The following is a 16,508-nucleotide window of genomic DNA, read 5'->3' as shown; positions in this document are numbered from 1 at the left end:
ATCATATGGTAAGTCTGCTTTGAATTGCTGCTATAACAAATTCCTAAAAATGTGGAAGTGGCTTTGAAATTGGATAATGGGTAATGGAAGAGTTTTGAAGTCCATGCTAGAAAAAAACCTACATTGTTGTGAACAGACCTTTAAATGAATTCTGGTGAGGACTCAAAGAGAAAAGAGGAGAGCTGTAGGGAAAACTTCTGTCTTCTTAGATAATACCTATGTAATTCTGCATAAAATATTGGTAGAAGTGTGTACTGTAAAGACCATTCTGATGAGATCTCAGATGGAAATGAGGACCATTTTATTGAAAACCGGAGGAAAAGTGATTCTTGTTGTAAAGTGTCAAAGAACTTGCCTGAGTTATGTTCATATTTTAGTTTTGTGGAAGGTAGAACTTGTGAGCAATGAAACTGGATATTTACCTGAAATAATTTCTAAGCACAGTGTTGAAGGTATGTCTTGACTCCTGTGATATAGTTATTAAAAATTAATAAACAGAAACCTCAAAATAGAGTCAGGAGACCAGAAGGGGGAGCTCTTATACCTTGTAAGGATAGCAGAGCCCCACAGGAGGAAGAAAGACTCCTCCTCTTTCCTGGCAAGGATTCAGCCAATGAAAAGCCATGGGCTCTTTGTTTACTGTAGCCCTCCCAACTTTCTTTTCCTGTCTGTAAAGTGTTCTTCCTTCCTTCCTGTGGCAGAATTTTCATATGTCTTGCCATGATAGTAGACCCCAAATTGCAGTTCTCTGCTAATCCGAAATAAATTCATCTTTTGTGGAGAAATATCTGTCATTCTGTTTGTTTTAGGTCAATATAGTAAACTTTGAAAAGAGAGAAATAACTTGAAGCTAGAAATGTTAAGCAAAAAGGAAGCAGAACTTAAAAATTTGAAAAATTCCCCACCTATGCAAAAGATGAGAAAACCTGTTCAGAAGAGAACACTAGAGTGTGTCCAAGCAACCATTTGTTAAGACTAGTATGTATAAGACATATCAACAGAAGCCAGGTCCTATTCCATAAATCAATGGAAGAATGGCCCTAAAGGCAAATCAGGGTTACTCCTCTTATCGCAGGGGCTGAGTGTAAGGGCCTTAGAGGCAGAGTGATTTCAGGGGAGATGCTGCTAGTGTTTGGAGACCCTGAGCTTGCTGCCTGGTGCTGTCTCACCTTGAGGGATCTGCTGGTGCACTGCTGATGCTGATCTCCTTGGTTGTGCAAGGTGTGGTTCTGGCAGCCTCAGGTGTAGCAGCTGCCTTTCCAAAGGGTGTAGGCAACAAACTTCAATAGAGTAAGCCATCTCCACCAATAGAAAATGTACAGGCCCAGGGGGCATGTCTGACTTCACCTAGATTTCAGAGAACAGGAGCCACCAAATCTGTGGGGGCAGGGCAGCCGGAAGCGTTGGGTGTTCAACCTCTGCCCAATAAAGCTGGAGGGGCAGAAAAGCTGCCTCATTGTGTCTTGTAGCCAGGACCTCTGCTTCAGTGGCCCTGGAGGGCAGAGTATCAAGTCAGAGGATTATTCATGGTCCCTAAGTTCTAATGGAATTTGTCCTGTTGGGTTTTAGACTTGCTTAAGACCTGTAACTCCTTTCTTCTTTTCTGTTTCTCCCTTTTGAAATGGAAATATCTGTCCTATTCCTGTCCCATCATTGTATTTTGGATGTACATAACTTGTTTGATTTCACAGGTTCACAGGAGAGAACCTTAGGATGAATTGTATCTTGAGTCTCACACAGATCTGACTTAGATGATACTAAGATGTGACTTTGAACTTAGACTTTTGAGTTGATACTGAAATGAGTTAACATTTTTGGGCTGTTGGGATGGCATGAATGTATTTTGAATATGAAAAGGATATTAATTTAGTGGGGGCAGAAGCAGAATGCTGTAGACTGAATGTCTGTGTCTGTCTCCCCCAGATTTATGTGTTGAAACCTATTCCTCCAGTTGTTTTTGGTGGTGGGCTTTTGGGAAATGATCGGGTCATAATGAGATGGAAGGAAGGGGGTTGACACAGCCATTAAAGGAATGACACAGCAGTTAACACCAAGATGGTGAAAAAGTCAACTCCTAATAAACCTGGAGGCCCAGAATAGCAGGAGGTTTGACTTCCAGTCGATCTTGAACTTCATTATATACACTGTAATATGCTAGCATGGTGAGTGACACACCCACAAGTACCATGACAGTTCCTAAGCTAACCATGAAAGGTCAAAGAGGGGGCAGTGGCCCAATTCCTAGGAATCCCTGACCCTTCCCCAGTGTAGTTGAAACAGCCTTCTCATCTGTTAGCATATAAAAACTAGCAACACCATGCCTCTCTCTCTCGTTCTCCTTCTCCCTCTCCTTCCCCACCTCCTTCCAAGATGGCCTGCACTCTGTTTATGGAGTGTCTGCCTTTACTTTAAACACCCACACCCCCTGCTGTGTACATCTTTCTAAATAAATCTACTTTTTGCTGAACTATGGCTTGCTCTTGAATTCTTTCCTGTGTGAAGCGAAGGACCCTTCTTGCTTGGAGGGTCCTGGGACGTGGTCATCCTCTTGCACCCCCCCACTTTTTCCTGTATCAGTAAGGTTAAGATATCACCTTAGCTCATTGGCTTTTCTACACCTATGTGGATTAGTTATAGAACTTGTCTCTTTGGATTATGGATATTTATGTGTCTCTTTTTTTAAGATGAAGTCAGTTGTGTTATAATGTGACATATGTGTTCCTGAAATGCACTATGCTCTACAAAATTGTACAATAAAAACCACAAGGTTTATAGGAAAAATGAGGTTGGGGCACAACATTGTAAATGTTGTGACATTAAACAAAACTTAATAAAACAACACATGCTAAATGGTAAGAAATTATATAAATACTGCAATATATATGTGGCACTTTACCTTAAAAAAGTCATAAAGTTTGCTTGTGGAAATGGGTGTTGGAAAGGTTGCATCTTGTGAGTCATTGTTAAGTTGTGGAAAGAAAGTATCTGAAATCACATGAGAAGTTGTAATACCACATATAGATGGCTTTGGCTCATAGCACATATAGTAAAGTGAGGTAACTGGTAGATGTTTGTTCTCAGTTTGGATTCCAGGTTGAAAGGAGAACCCCCAGTCTGAGACATGATCTTCTGGTAAAAGGCAAGAAGACTTGAGGGCTACTGGAAACTTGAAATATCTCCTACTGCCTTTGCATGGAAATAACACACTATCATGTCTGTTCAGATTCCATTGGCCAAGCCAAGTCATATGGCCAAGCCAATATTGCTCAGATGGGGTAGTCCTCTCAGGGTTTGGGAGGAAAAGTGTGACTATTTGTGAACCATAATGTAGTCTACTACAACTTTCTCTCTTGGCCACAAATAATTTTTCTTTCTTCAGTATTCAGAATAAACTTTCTCCTTCTCCATGAGGATACCCAAAGGTGTCTTTAAATGAAGCTCAAAATTCAGACTCTCTCTCTGTTCTATCATGTCCAGAGTTTATTCTGCTTGATTCAGAAATCTATGAGCTGAGAAGACAATTATTCTGATATCCTTTCTACAGCCTTGATAAGTTATATGTCAAAGATATGGTATGAGGTGTTTTCCCAAGCACAGAGAAAGCAATGTTTAGACAAAATGGCTGTGTAGAGTTATCTTTTGAAAATCTCCCATTTCTCTCTGAGCCCTTTGTCAGTTGTTCTTCCTTGACTGTGCTACTCAGGTACCTAGTATCTTCATATTCCTTTGTCTTCCCATCCCCAAAAGCCCTTTATTGTATCTAGCTGAAGGCAAAGCTTATGTTAATGACCCTTTGTTGCCCTTGATGATAAAATAATTTGCAATAAGTTATAAATGACAAATAGTTTTAATATTGAGATACTGTATTTAATGAAGAATCTTGATCTGTAGTAACCTCTAAGTGTAAGAATGTTTAGGGGAAATGTACTTTATAAAATGATCTCTGTTCTTTTTGCAGTCCCCAAAGGGGAGAATTTGGAGTTGTATCTGTACACCATTTATTTCTTTTAGCTAGCTAAAATTTATTGACATTGTGTTAAGTACTTTATGTGTGTTATTCTGCTCTTAAAACAATAGGGTGTGTAATAGGTATTGTAGTGTAAGCAGCATCTAACAGTTAACTCTTTTTTATTGTAATGTAAGTATCTGACATTAAGCTTTTGATTGTGAACGTAGCCATTTGAAAGACATCCATCTTAAATAAACACATTGCCAGCTATAGGACCAGATAAAGAGCCAAGCCTTCCCACCCATGAAGTTCCTTTTTTTAGAGACGTCTGGTTGACTTAGATAACTGACAGTTTGACTGACCTCTTGCTTTTCCTATCTTGTGCTTTAATTCCTGCTTTTATGTTTCAAATTCACCAATCAAAAAATAAACCTGTGAAACCCTAGGCACCTCACTTTCGATCCCAATAAAGACAAACCCCAGGTCCATACTTACCCTCTACCTGTGACCTTGCTGTGTGGCCCACGACTTGTGAATAATAAACCTTGTATTTTTCAAAGTTCCCTAATGCTTATTGCTGAAGTGCATCTTGTAATCATAATAAGACCCACAGAGGCTGGTCCAGCCACAGCATTGACTCTAGAAGGGGAAGTGTCTGCTGGGGCTCACCTCGGGCCCAGGTGAGTATTTAGGCACTTCTGGCCAATAGTAACATTATTGATAGACTGAGATTGGCACACAACAAGGTACTATTGTTATTTCTCTTTTAAAGATGATGAAATTGTCCAAATGACTCTTATTTTTTAACCTGATCTTAGAATTCCTTTTAGAGGTTTTGGAAGTAGAGTTCTCAGAGACCTAAACTTTAACACTAAAAATTGTGACCAATCAAGAGATGATTCAAGCATTCATTCAGCCAAGCCAACGCTCAGTGGAGCCATCTAACCCTAAATCATTTGACAAATGAATAAATTGCTTGGCTCTGTTATAGAAAGAGAAGTAAGTAAGAGAATTAGGGAAGGGCATGAAATGATGTTGGAAACCATTGTCAGCCTTCTTTTGATAAGAGGACAGTAACCCAGATCTCATTGGGGTAGAATTGTTGTTAAAACCAGCCTATCTAGAGTTAGAACTAGCATTTCTAATATTTTGAAAGCTCTTAAAGAGATTAAAATGTCTTTTTTATTTATCCACATATTTACAGTCTTCAGCAGTCTTTGATCTAACCTTTGTGTGAATTCAAATGTCCATTTGGTATCATTTTTCTGTTGTTTGAAGAACTTATTTTAATATTTCTTTGTAGTACAGTAAATAATTTCAGCTTTTGTTTGTTGGAAAAGTCTTTATTTTACCATTATTTTTGAAAGACATTTTTAGCTGAGTATAGAATTCTGTTTACAGTGTTTTCTTTCAGTACTTCTTTCCCTGTTTCTGGCTTAAGTTGTTTCTTTTGAGAAATAAAGTTGTCATTCTTATCTTTGTTTCTTTGTATTTAATATATCTTTTTTCTTGGATGGTTTTTATGATTTTCTTTTTATCAGTGGCTTTCAGAAGTTTAATTATAATGTACTTAGCAGATTTCCCTGTTTTGTCTGTTTGTGATTAGTTGAGCCTCTTGCATTTATGGGTTTATAGTTTTCATCACATTTCTGTCCTTTCTTGTTCTCATCTCTACCTCACTATTTAGACCTTTTGATATTTTCTGACAAATCACCTTTGCATTTTTTTTTTTCAGTCTTAGTTCTCTGTGTGCTTCATTTTGGTTGGTTTCTATTGCTTTTCTTTCACATTTTCTGAAGTCTCTGCTCCTTTAGCTTGTGGTCAGGCTTTGTTTGACAGTGATTTCCTTGAAATCCTAGAGCCAAATAAAAAAGAGAGAGAGGGAGAGAGAGAGAGAGAGAGAGAGAGAGGGAGGGAGGGAGAGAGAGAGAAGAGAAAGAGAATAAGAGAGAAAGAAAGAAAGAGAGAAAGAAAGAGAGAAAGAAAGAAAGGAAGGAAGGGAGGGAGGGAGGAAGGAAGGAAGGGAGGGAGGAAGGAAGGAAGGAAGGAAGGAAGGAAGGAAGGAAGGAAGGAAGGAAGGAAGAAAGAAAACTCTTGCTGTCTTTGGACATTGACTCTGATCAGTCCTTCATTATTTAACAAGTCTGTTTACAACTTTGCCTTAGACTTCTCTTTCTGCTTGTGCTGAGCCTAAAGATCAGCCTGAGGTGAAAGCTTTAGGGACTTCTCTTGTGTCCTTCCTTGGTCATATGCATATGGCTTTCCTTTTCTCTAGTATACGTAGGTACTTTGCAGTGCTTTAATTTCACAACGAAACTTACTGCCCGGCATCCTCTTTGGTTTTCAGCATGTCTGTTTTTTGCCTCAACTCTAAAACCATTTGGAAGCAGGTCAGTCATTTGCCTTCCAATGTTTTCCTAGAATTACCTTATGCAGCTGCTTTTCTGTCCCAACTGACGTGAAACATAGATGTACTTCTTGCAAACAGTTTTTCTGTCAGTCTCCAGTCAGGTCAAAACAGACAAAATCAGTTCCTTGACGTTAAGGTTGACTCTCTTCACTCCACAGCCATGGACCAAAGTTCCACATTGGAAATACCATTTTCCATCTTTCAGCCCTTCCTGAGCAGGGAGGAAAGTAGAAATGCTCCCAATTTTTCCTGCCGTTTTTTTCCCTGACTCAGCAATTGTTTGGTTGCTGAATATCTTTGACTATTTCCCAGAGTTCTCGTGAAGTTGATTCTGACAGTTTTTATAGTTTACAGTTTATTGTTGTTGCTGTATAGGAATATGCCATTTTCACCGATGTCACTTTTCCTTTACTTCCTTAATCATGATTTCTTTTCGTTCTTTGGACATATTTATAATGATTGCTTTGACGTTTTTGTTGAATGGCACATCTGGGCCTTCTCACAGGCAGTGTCTGTTGCCTTCCTCTTTTCTTGTGCAAGGATTATACTTTCCTGCTTCTTTGCATATCTCATAATCCTTTTGTTAAAAACTGGGCATTTTAGGTAATATAGCAAACCTGGATATTGATTCCTTTTGGGGATTTAAAAATTATCCTTACTGATTTTTTTTTGTTTAATGTTCTATGGTCATAGTGTATACTCTGAAATTTGCTGAGACTTTTAATGTGACTTAGATTATCAGCTGTCTTGTTAAATGTTCCAACTGTCTAGTTAAATGATGCACATACATTTGAAAGTGGTATATATTCTGCACTTGCTAGGTGTAGTGTTCTCTAAATGTAAACTACATTTCAATTGGTTAGTTTTTAAATTTTATGTCCTTTTATTTTTTTGTCTTCTCCCAGTATGAGAGATTTTGAATTTGTTTCTGCTTCCTGGTTCTGTTTTACTTCATGTATTTTGAAGCTATGTTATTGGTTGTATACACATTTAATATTCTTATGTCTTCCTGCTAAACTGGCCCTCTTATCACCATGAAGTGCTCTGTTTTATCTCAACTAATACTTATTCCTAAAGTTCTTTTCTGTCTGATGCTAATGTTGACTCATCAGGTTTCTTTTTCTTTGTGTTTTCATAGTATGCCATTTTTCTTCTTTTTAGGTTCTACCAATCTGTACCCTTACATTTAAAGTATGTCTCTCATAAATAATATGAATTGAATATGGTCCAGATTGATAGGGTATGCGTTTTAATTGGCTTATTTATATTTATGGGTAATGTAATTACTGACATATTTGTGCTTAAATCTAACATCTTGTTACTAGTTTTCTATTTGTTTCATCTGTTTTTATTTTGTTTCTTTTTTCTACCTTTTTTTCAGTTGATCAGCAATTTTTTTTAACTTTATCTCTTCTTTTAGATTTTTTTGTACTAGTTTTTGTATTTTTCTTCTAGTGGCTACCCTAGATATTATAATGTACATTTTTGGCTTATTACAGTTTTAAGCTAGTATGTTATTTTTCAAGTAGTTCAAGAACTTTCTAACAGTTTAACTCCATTTACTTCTTTTCTCATTTGGTGCTGATGCCATGTATTTTACCTTTGTATACATCATAAATATACAGACGTGCTTCTATTATTATTGTTTTAAATAGTCATTATTCTTTTATATTTGCCCTTTCCGATGTTTTTTATTTTTCCTATAGTTCTGTGCTCCCAACTGTCATCATTTTCCTTCAGCCTAAAGAACTCTTAATATTTCTTGTATTGCAGATCTGTTGGTGACAGATTCCTTCAGCTCTTTGTTTATCTGAAAATGTTTTTCTTTTTGCCATTTTGCCTTTTTTATACAGGGTATAAAATTCTATAGTGGCTTTTTTTTTTAATCAGTATTTTTAAGATGTCATTTCATTCATTGTCTTTTGGCTTCCATGTTTTTTACTGAAAAGTTACCTATCAGTATTTTTATTACTCCTTTGAAGGTAAAACATTTTTATTCTTTGGCTACTTAAAAAATTACTTTTTCTATTATTTATCTTGAGCAGTTTGACTTTGGTTTTTGGTTGGTTTGGTTGGTTTTGTTGGTTTTCATTTTGGTGTTGTTTTCTGTGACTTCATCTCGCTTGGAGCTTTCAGAGCTTGCTGAATTTGTAGGTCAGTATCTTTGCTTAGTTTTGGAAAATTATTGGCCATTATCTCTTCAACATGTAAATTAGGTCCAATTGACACACCTCACATGCCTTTTATACTCTGTTCAGTTTCTCCTATTCTGTTATTTTTTGTGCTTTAATTTTGACTTCGTTTATTGACTCTACTTCTTGTTGACTAACCCTGTCTTCTGCAGTGGGTAGTGTGCTGCTAGTGCTCCATGGATTGGCAGTGTCAGCATCATCAAGGATTTTGTCAGAAATGCAGTATCTCAGGCCCCTTCCCAGGATCAACGAGTAAGAATCCATATTTTAAGACAGTTGTCAGATTATCCTTACACACATTAAAGTTTGAAAAGTATTGGTCTAAGCTCATTCAACTTGGGGTAACAACAAAAAAAACCTATTTATTTATATAGGTTTATAAAGCCCAGTTAGGTTATACTTCTGGAATCTTTAGAATGGAACCCGTTTATGTGCCATATACTTTGCTAAGCACTTTATTCATGTTATCACATTTTATCCTTTCAGTTATTCTGTGAACTCAGTTTTCTTTTCCTTATTCTGTAGATGATGAAATATGGGTTTAGAGAGAGTAACTCTCACAAATTTACCTAGCAAATGGCTGAGCTCAGACTTAACCTATATCCAACTCTAAGCTGACATTATATAACTGGGTTACTGCTGTTCAAACTGGGACACTTTCAATATGAAAAGGTAGGCTATTAATAGTTATGCTGTGACAGGAGGCATAAAACAAAGCTATTTTGGTCCATCCAGGTTATATGCTCATCCTTCTGTAACTCTATTCTGTACAGCATGTCTCTTTTCTGTGTAACCATTTTAGCTCCACGAGCATTTGCAGCTGATCCTCCATGCCTGTGCATATTTTATATACTCTGCCTGCAATTACATAGAATAGCTAAATCCTCATGTGCTTTCATCTTATGCATTATCTCTTCAGAAGCCTTTGTTGAAATCTTTACACCACTTGACCCTCTGGATAATTTTTCTACCTCTATTAAAGGAAACCAGAGGCAGACAAAAGTTAAAGTGATAAAGATGGATTTTATTTAAACAGCCATTGTGGTAGGGGAAGCTACTCCAATGTAGTTTATAGTGGGCTTAATTCTGAGTACGGTCTGAACAAGTGGGAATTTATAGCCAAGGAGCAAGTAGGGTGGGGATATTGATGAGTGGAAAATTACTAAGAGGGACATTAAGTCCAAGGTGGGATTCTGGCTGAACCAGCCTAACAGAGGATTCTTGCTGAGCAGGCCATGTTGATCAGATATCACCTAGGGGATAATAGGAGTGAGAAATTTGATCAGATATGAAAGGTAGATAATTCTTTCTAAATGAACTTAAGCAGGATTTCTGCTTAAACTGGATTCTACCAGGAAATAACATGGTTGGGACTTTTTAGGGAGAGGGTTCAGAGGAGCCTGACTAAAATTTGGTCAAGCAAAGAATCTTTGTCACCTCTCTGTCCTTTTGTGTTTTCTTGTGGTCTTTACTATCATTGCACTTACTTTCTTGAGTTATAATTCTTCAGTGGCTTCTGTGTGTCATCCACTACACTGTGAGATCCTTAAAGTTTGGCATTATTTTTCATTTTTGTATTTTCCATACCCATCTTGTGCATATTATAGAATAGAGATTGTTAATATTAGTGGAATGATGACTGTTCTTGGTCTAGAATGATATGGAATTGAATCATGATTCTGGTAATGTCTTGGAAAAGAAGAAACACTTTGAAGTGTTATTGATAAATAAAAATAATTTGGACTTGATGTGTAGAGAGACAAAATGACCTTGAGGTTTCTTTGAGATCCAATCTTTTCAGTATATGTATCTCAAATACAGTGTCATTACCTTTTCTTCCTTTCTAGGACAACCCAGTTAACATGAACTACTAAGGAAAAAAAAAGTATTAATATATAGTTGTCATTTTGAAATAAGATAGTGTGATTAAGCATAATTATAAGTACTGTCTTTTGCTTTTGTTTGCAGAGAGACCTAACCATTTTTCTTTTGGTGTGTATCCCCATCTCCTGACCCCTTTATGCCAATTTATATAGATGCATTTATTTTCCTGTTTTGATACCTGTCATTAAGTTATGGAGTCTTATTTATGTTAAGAAATCATTATTCATTATTTAAAAATATCCTTATGAAAAAAAATCCTTATGATTCGTCAGTATGAGCTCACTTTTCCTGCTTTGTGTCATTATGTTATGATTTGAAAATCATGACATCATCTTGTTCAGAAAAATATCCCTCTCATCATATGCTAGAAATAATGGTCGCATATACAATTTTATTTGTATTACATTTAAACTAATTGCTGCTTTTTTGCTAAGATTCTCTTCTGAGTATTTTCTTTCAAGGCAATCTCTTATCAGGTCTTTTATGACCCCTTTCTAGGCAATTTCATCTCCCACTCTGTTTCTTATGCACCTAGATCACTGGCTATGTGACACATTTTGTGCACAGAGGAGAGGAAGTAAATAAAAGAATGTGGAATCATTTTGTTATTGAGTTAGGTAACTTAGATCATTCTCTTTTACTTTCTAATATAAGCAGGTTAAAGCTATGGTTTTTCCTCTTGAGTGTAACTTAGTTAAATTCTGTACTTTAATACACGATATTGATCATCATTCATTATAAATGCTTTTTAGTTTCTGTTAATAATTTCTCCTGTGACCTGTGGGAGATTTAGAAGTATTTGTAAACTCAAGAATGAATGCAAGGTTTGTCAAAACCCATTGAATGTACACATCAAGAGTGAACCCTAATGTAAACTATGGACTTTGGTTGATAATAATGTGCCCACATTGGTTCATCGATTGTACCAATGTGCCACACTGATGAGGGATGTTGAGGGTAGGGGAGTATATATGTGTGGGTGGGGAGAGCTGTGTGCGAACTCTATTTTCTGCTCAATTCTGCTGTGAACCTCAAACTGCTCTAAAATAATTAAGTCTATTTAAAAAAAAAAGAATGAATGCAAGGATATAGCTTAAAAGTTGTTACTGAATAATGTTTTTGTAACATATTTATGAATATACAGTTGTGTTAATAACTTAAAATAAAAATTTTAAATGTTGTCAGTGTGTCAAGTTGGTGTCATTTTGTCTACAGTTGAAAAGAATGAAAACATTATTAGAATAAAAGTACTTTCTGTGAGACTTCTGTTTACAAATCTATAGGATTAAAAACTCTTTTTCCCTAATTATTCATTTCTGATTTAACTGATGTGGTTAGAAAACATGATATGTATGATTATTCTCTGGCATTTTTGGAGACTTGTTTTTAGTCTCCACATGGCTGGTATGTATTTGTGTGGATGTGTGAATGTTCGCTATGTGCTTAGAAATAATATGCATTATTTAATTGTGTGACTTAGGTGTTAAAAAGTTCAGTGGCCTTCAGTCTTCTGTTAATGTACCTCTTAAAATATCTTTTGAAAAATCACACACTCTTGCATTTTAAGTTGACATTTAAAATTTTTCGTTGTATGTTTAAATAGTGAACAGGATATAATGACTAGTTTATTGTGTAAGACTTGACATTTAAAAATAAAACTGATAGTCTCTTTAAAGCACTCAATGATGTCTAAATATTTTAGTTATTTGGTACCCTTATTATTATTTAAAACACACGACTTTGGGTCAACCCTAGTATAGAGGACAACTAAAAAATTAGATAAAATGTTTTTTATAATCTACTTGAAAGAATCCCAGCAATCAAATTTTAAAATATAAGGGAAAAAAGATGCTTAATTAAGAATTCATTGTGAGTAGTGTTGAACCAAAAGATTGTGACTGCTACTGTGTTTTGTGCTGACTTGAAGAGTTGTTACTTCAGCCCCATTACAGATGATAGATTTTATGCAAATGTACTTTTAACTGTCACTTCTTTTTCTGCTTTTTTCCTAGGAATCACACCTGTGTATCATAGTATGTTTGCTTTAATGAGTGAAACAGAAAGGATCTGGTACCCACCCAACCATGTCTTCCATATAGATGAATCAACCAAGCACAGTGTACTCTACAGAATCAGGTACTTCCTCCAGTGAAGTGACTAACTAACTTAATGGTGAAAGGGCAAAGTGGGAGAAATTATCAACGATATATTTTAATTGCAAGGTCCTTAATATCAGAGACCAGAACCAATTAATATTTAATCTTCTTCATTTAAGACTCTTTCTCAAGTAGAGGAAGTGTTCATTCATGTTCTTTAACTAGCATGCTCTGAGAATAAAGCTGTTGTGATGGGATGCTACCTTACCATGTAAGATTATAATTAAATTTTAAAGAGGATAAGAATAGCCTATACTGGCAAAATCCTAAATGTTTGGAATATTGACAGTTTCCCAGGAAATTTGATGTTTTGTGCAATAATATGTAATCTCACATCTCTTATTTTAATAACTTTTTACAAAAGTTGAAGAGAAGGAAAGGTAAGATTTTACCAGTGTTTGTTTACAACCACAAATTACAAGTTAATTTATTTCATAATTTTTGGTTATAAGTAGTACCGATTTAGTGAAGTTGAGGTACTTTTTGACTCAAAACGATGATCTGTGGTTCTCATTTGTGAAATAGATCCATTCCATGCAGAGAGTCAGTGTTGCATAATAAAAAAGAACATGGACTCACTCATGATTTTAAAAAGAAAAGAAAAGGAAACCTTAATAAAGTAAGACTCAAGAGAGACATCCTTGTCATCATAAAAGTTACCTATAAAAAATATATGGAAAATAATATTCTTACATAGTAAAATATTAAACATTCTCTTTAAAATCAGAAGCAAGATAGAAAACAGAGATAGCCACGATAATTGCTTGTATATTGGATTTTAGTGGAGTTCCTGACCAGTACAGTAAGACAAGAAAAATAAATAAAATGTTTAATAATTGAGAACAGAGAAGCAAAACGTCATTATTTGGAGATGATATGATTGTTAACATAGAAAATATGAACAGATCTACAGGCATCAATAATAACCATGCATCAGAGGGCTAGATCTGTGTGATCAATGTGTTAAAAAGTTAACTTTTTCCATATTCCACAAGCAAACAGAAAAGAGGTCATTTAAAATAACAACCAATTAAAAAAACCCATAAGGGACCTAGGATTAAATCTGTTCAAAGTTCTGTAAGATTTTTATGTTTACTTTAAGACCTTCAAATTTGTAGTATTTTTATATGCTACATATGACTGACAAAATATCAATATCTAATTGGGAATATTTTCTTTATCACTTTCTATAATTACTGTGTGTTCTGCAGTTTGCAAGTATATCTTTTTATTTTAAAATATCTGTAGAGCAGTGGTTGTAGTATTTTTCTGTGAGGAGCCAGATAGTACATATTTTAGGCATTTCAGGCTATACTTTCTCTGTTGTAGCTATTCAGCTCTATTATTATAGTGTGAAAGCAGCCATAGACAATAAGTAAATGAAAAGCCATGATTGTGTTCCAGTGAAACTTTATAAAAACTGGTAGTCGACTGGATTGGGCCTGTGGGACCTAGTTTACTCACCTCTTCTCAAGAATTAGAAAATGTTTCCCTTATCAAATTCATAAATTCTTCCTATTTTTAAATTAAGGGGGCACATGTCCATAGCTACCTATAGTCAGAAGTTCCAAGGATAGTCTAACCAGAAACTACCCAAAAGGAGATTTTATGTAACTTTTAAAAATCCCACCTTCCTATTGTTTAGAGGCTATTCTTCATTGCCTTTATTATATAGGTATGGGTTATTTCAAAAACAACATAAAGGAGCAATAACTACAAAGCTGTTGAAAGACTTATATAGAAAGATGTAATTTGTATTACAAATATAGAATAAAAGGAATGGAACAGAGTTTTAGTATTCTATTGAAATTAAGTAGATATTAATAAGAACTAGATTGTTTAGTTAAAATGTCAATTGTAATCCTCTGGGAAAATCCTATGAAAATAACTCAAAAAAATATAGTAAAAGATACAACAAGAGACTTAATATAATACACTAGAAAATATCTATAGCAGTAATGGAGGAATATGTGAACAAGAAAGACATAAAAAGACAAATGAAGAACCTAAAAGGCCTTTTGGAAAACAAATAGCAAAAGTGACAGACATAATAAATACTACTTTAACAGTAATTGCCTTAAATATGAATGAATTAAACACTTAAATCAAAAGGCAGAGATTGGAGGACTAGATTTTTAAAAAAACGTAAATTACATGCTGTCCATAAGAAGCACAGTTTACCTTCAAAAATACAAACAACCTGAAAGTAAGGGATTGAAAAAAATATACCATGAATTCAGTAACCCAAAGAGAGCTGGAGCAGCTATATTAACATCACACAAATTGACTTGAAAATAAATACTGTTGCTAGATACCGAGATGGGATATTTTATAAATATCAAGGAGTTAATCCATCAGGAAAACATAATAACATTTGTTTATATATTTGTTTATAATTGTTATAAATTAGATCTAACTACAGAGCTCAAAAATACATGAAGTGACTGACAGAATTGAAGGGGAATATAGACAATTCAAGAATAATAGTTGGAGACTTCAATACCTCACTTTCAGTAATGGATAGAACAACTAGACAGAAGATCAGCAAGGGAATAGAGGAACAACACTAAACCAGCTAGACACACATATATAGAGCACTCCACCCATCAGCAGCACAATACACATTATTTTCTAGTGCACGTGGAACATTCTCCAGGGTAGATCATGTGTTAGCCCACAAAGTGAATCTCAACAAATTTAAAAAGATTAAATTCATATAAACTATGTTCTCTGTCCACATTTAAATTAAATTAGAACTCATTGACAGAAGAAAATTGAAAAATATATAATATGTGGTAATTACTGACACGTTTCTAAATAACTAATAAATTAAAGAAGAAATCACAAAGGAAAATGGAAAATACTTTGATATGACTAGAAATGAAAATAGAACATATTAAAGCTTATGATACGTAACTAAGACAAGGCCTCAAGGGGAATTCATAGGTATAAACACCTATACTAAAAAAATTCATAAATCAGTAACATTCCACCATAACGAAGTAGAAAAAGAAGAGAAAATTAAACTCAAAGCAAGTTGAATGAAGGAAATAATATACATCAGAGTACAAATAAATGAAATAGAGAATAGAAAAACAATAGAGAAAATCAAGAAACCGAAAGTTGATTCTTTGAAAAGATCAACAACATCAGTAAACCTTCAGCTAGACTGACCAAGATAAAAAGAGAGAAATGTTAAATTACTAAAGTCAGAAGTGAAAGAGGTAACATCACTATGACCTTACAGAAATAAATAGGATTATAAGGAACAAGACAAGGATATCTGCTCTCACCACTTCTGTTTAGCATTATACCATGGATTCTATTTAGGGAAGCTAGGCAAGAGAAAGAAATAAAAGGCCTCTCTTTTAGAAAAGAAGCAGTAAAACTCTATTCACAGATGATATTATCTTGTATATAAAAAATCCTAAGAGATTAATAAACTAATAGACCTAATAAATGAGCTCAGCCTAGTTGTAGGATATAAATTCAAAATCAATTGTATTTTTATATGCTGGTAATTACAATACAAATGTGAAATTAAAATAATTCCACTTACAATAGCATAAAAAATTTTAGGTGCACTGTGTACTGAGAATTTGTGTACTGAGAAATTTAAAATATCATTGAAAGAATTAAGGAAACATCTAAATGAATAGATATACCATGTTTATGTATAGGAAGACTTAAAATTGTTAAGATGACAATATTCCCATAATTAATCTGTATATTCAGTGTAATCTCTACTGAAATACTAGCTATTTTTATTGTAGAAAATGGCAGATTAATCATTAAATTCATATAAAAATCAAAGGGACTTGGAATCGCCAAAACAGTCTTGAAAAAGAACAAAGACGATTCATACTTCCTAATTTCAAAACTTGTATACGACCATAGTAATCAAGACAGTGTGGTGC

At 34.7% G+C, this 16,508-nt stretch overlaps 1 protein-coding gene across 1 annotated transcript in view; it reads left to right on the top strand.

Annotated features, from left to right (window-relative positions):
* JAK2 (Janus kinase 2) overlaps window positions 1-16,508 on the top strand; it is an 87,758-nt gene that overhangs the window by 30,544 nt on the left and 40,706 nt on the right. The window contains 1 exon segment of the mRNA XM_032477728.1: window positions 12,448-12,571. Within this exon segment, the coding sequence (XP_032333619.1) occupies window positions 12,448-12,571 (124 nt within the window).

The sequence above is a fragment of the Camelus ferus genome, chromosome 4, assembly GCF_009834535.1.
Source record: "Camelus ferus isolate YT-003-E chromosome 4, BCGSAC_Cfer_1.0, whole genome shotgun sequence".
NCBI lineage: Eukaryota > Metazoa > Chordata > Mammalia > Artiodactyla > Camelidae > Camelus > Camelus ferus.
The sequence above is the reverse complement of the archived record's forward strand: the minus strand, read 5'-3'. Positions and strand labels throughout refer to the sequence as shown.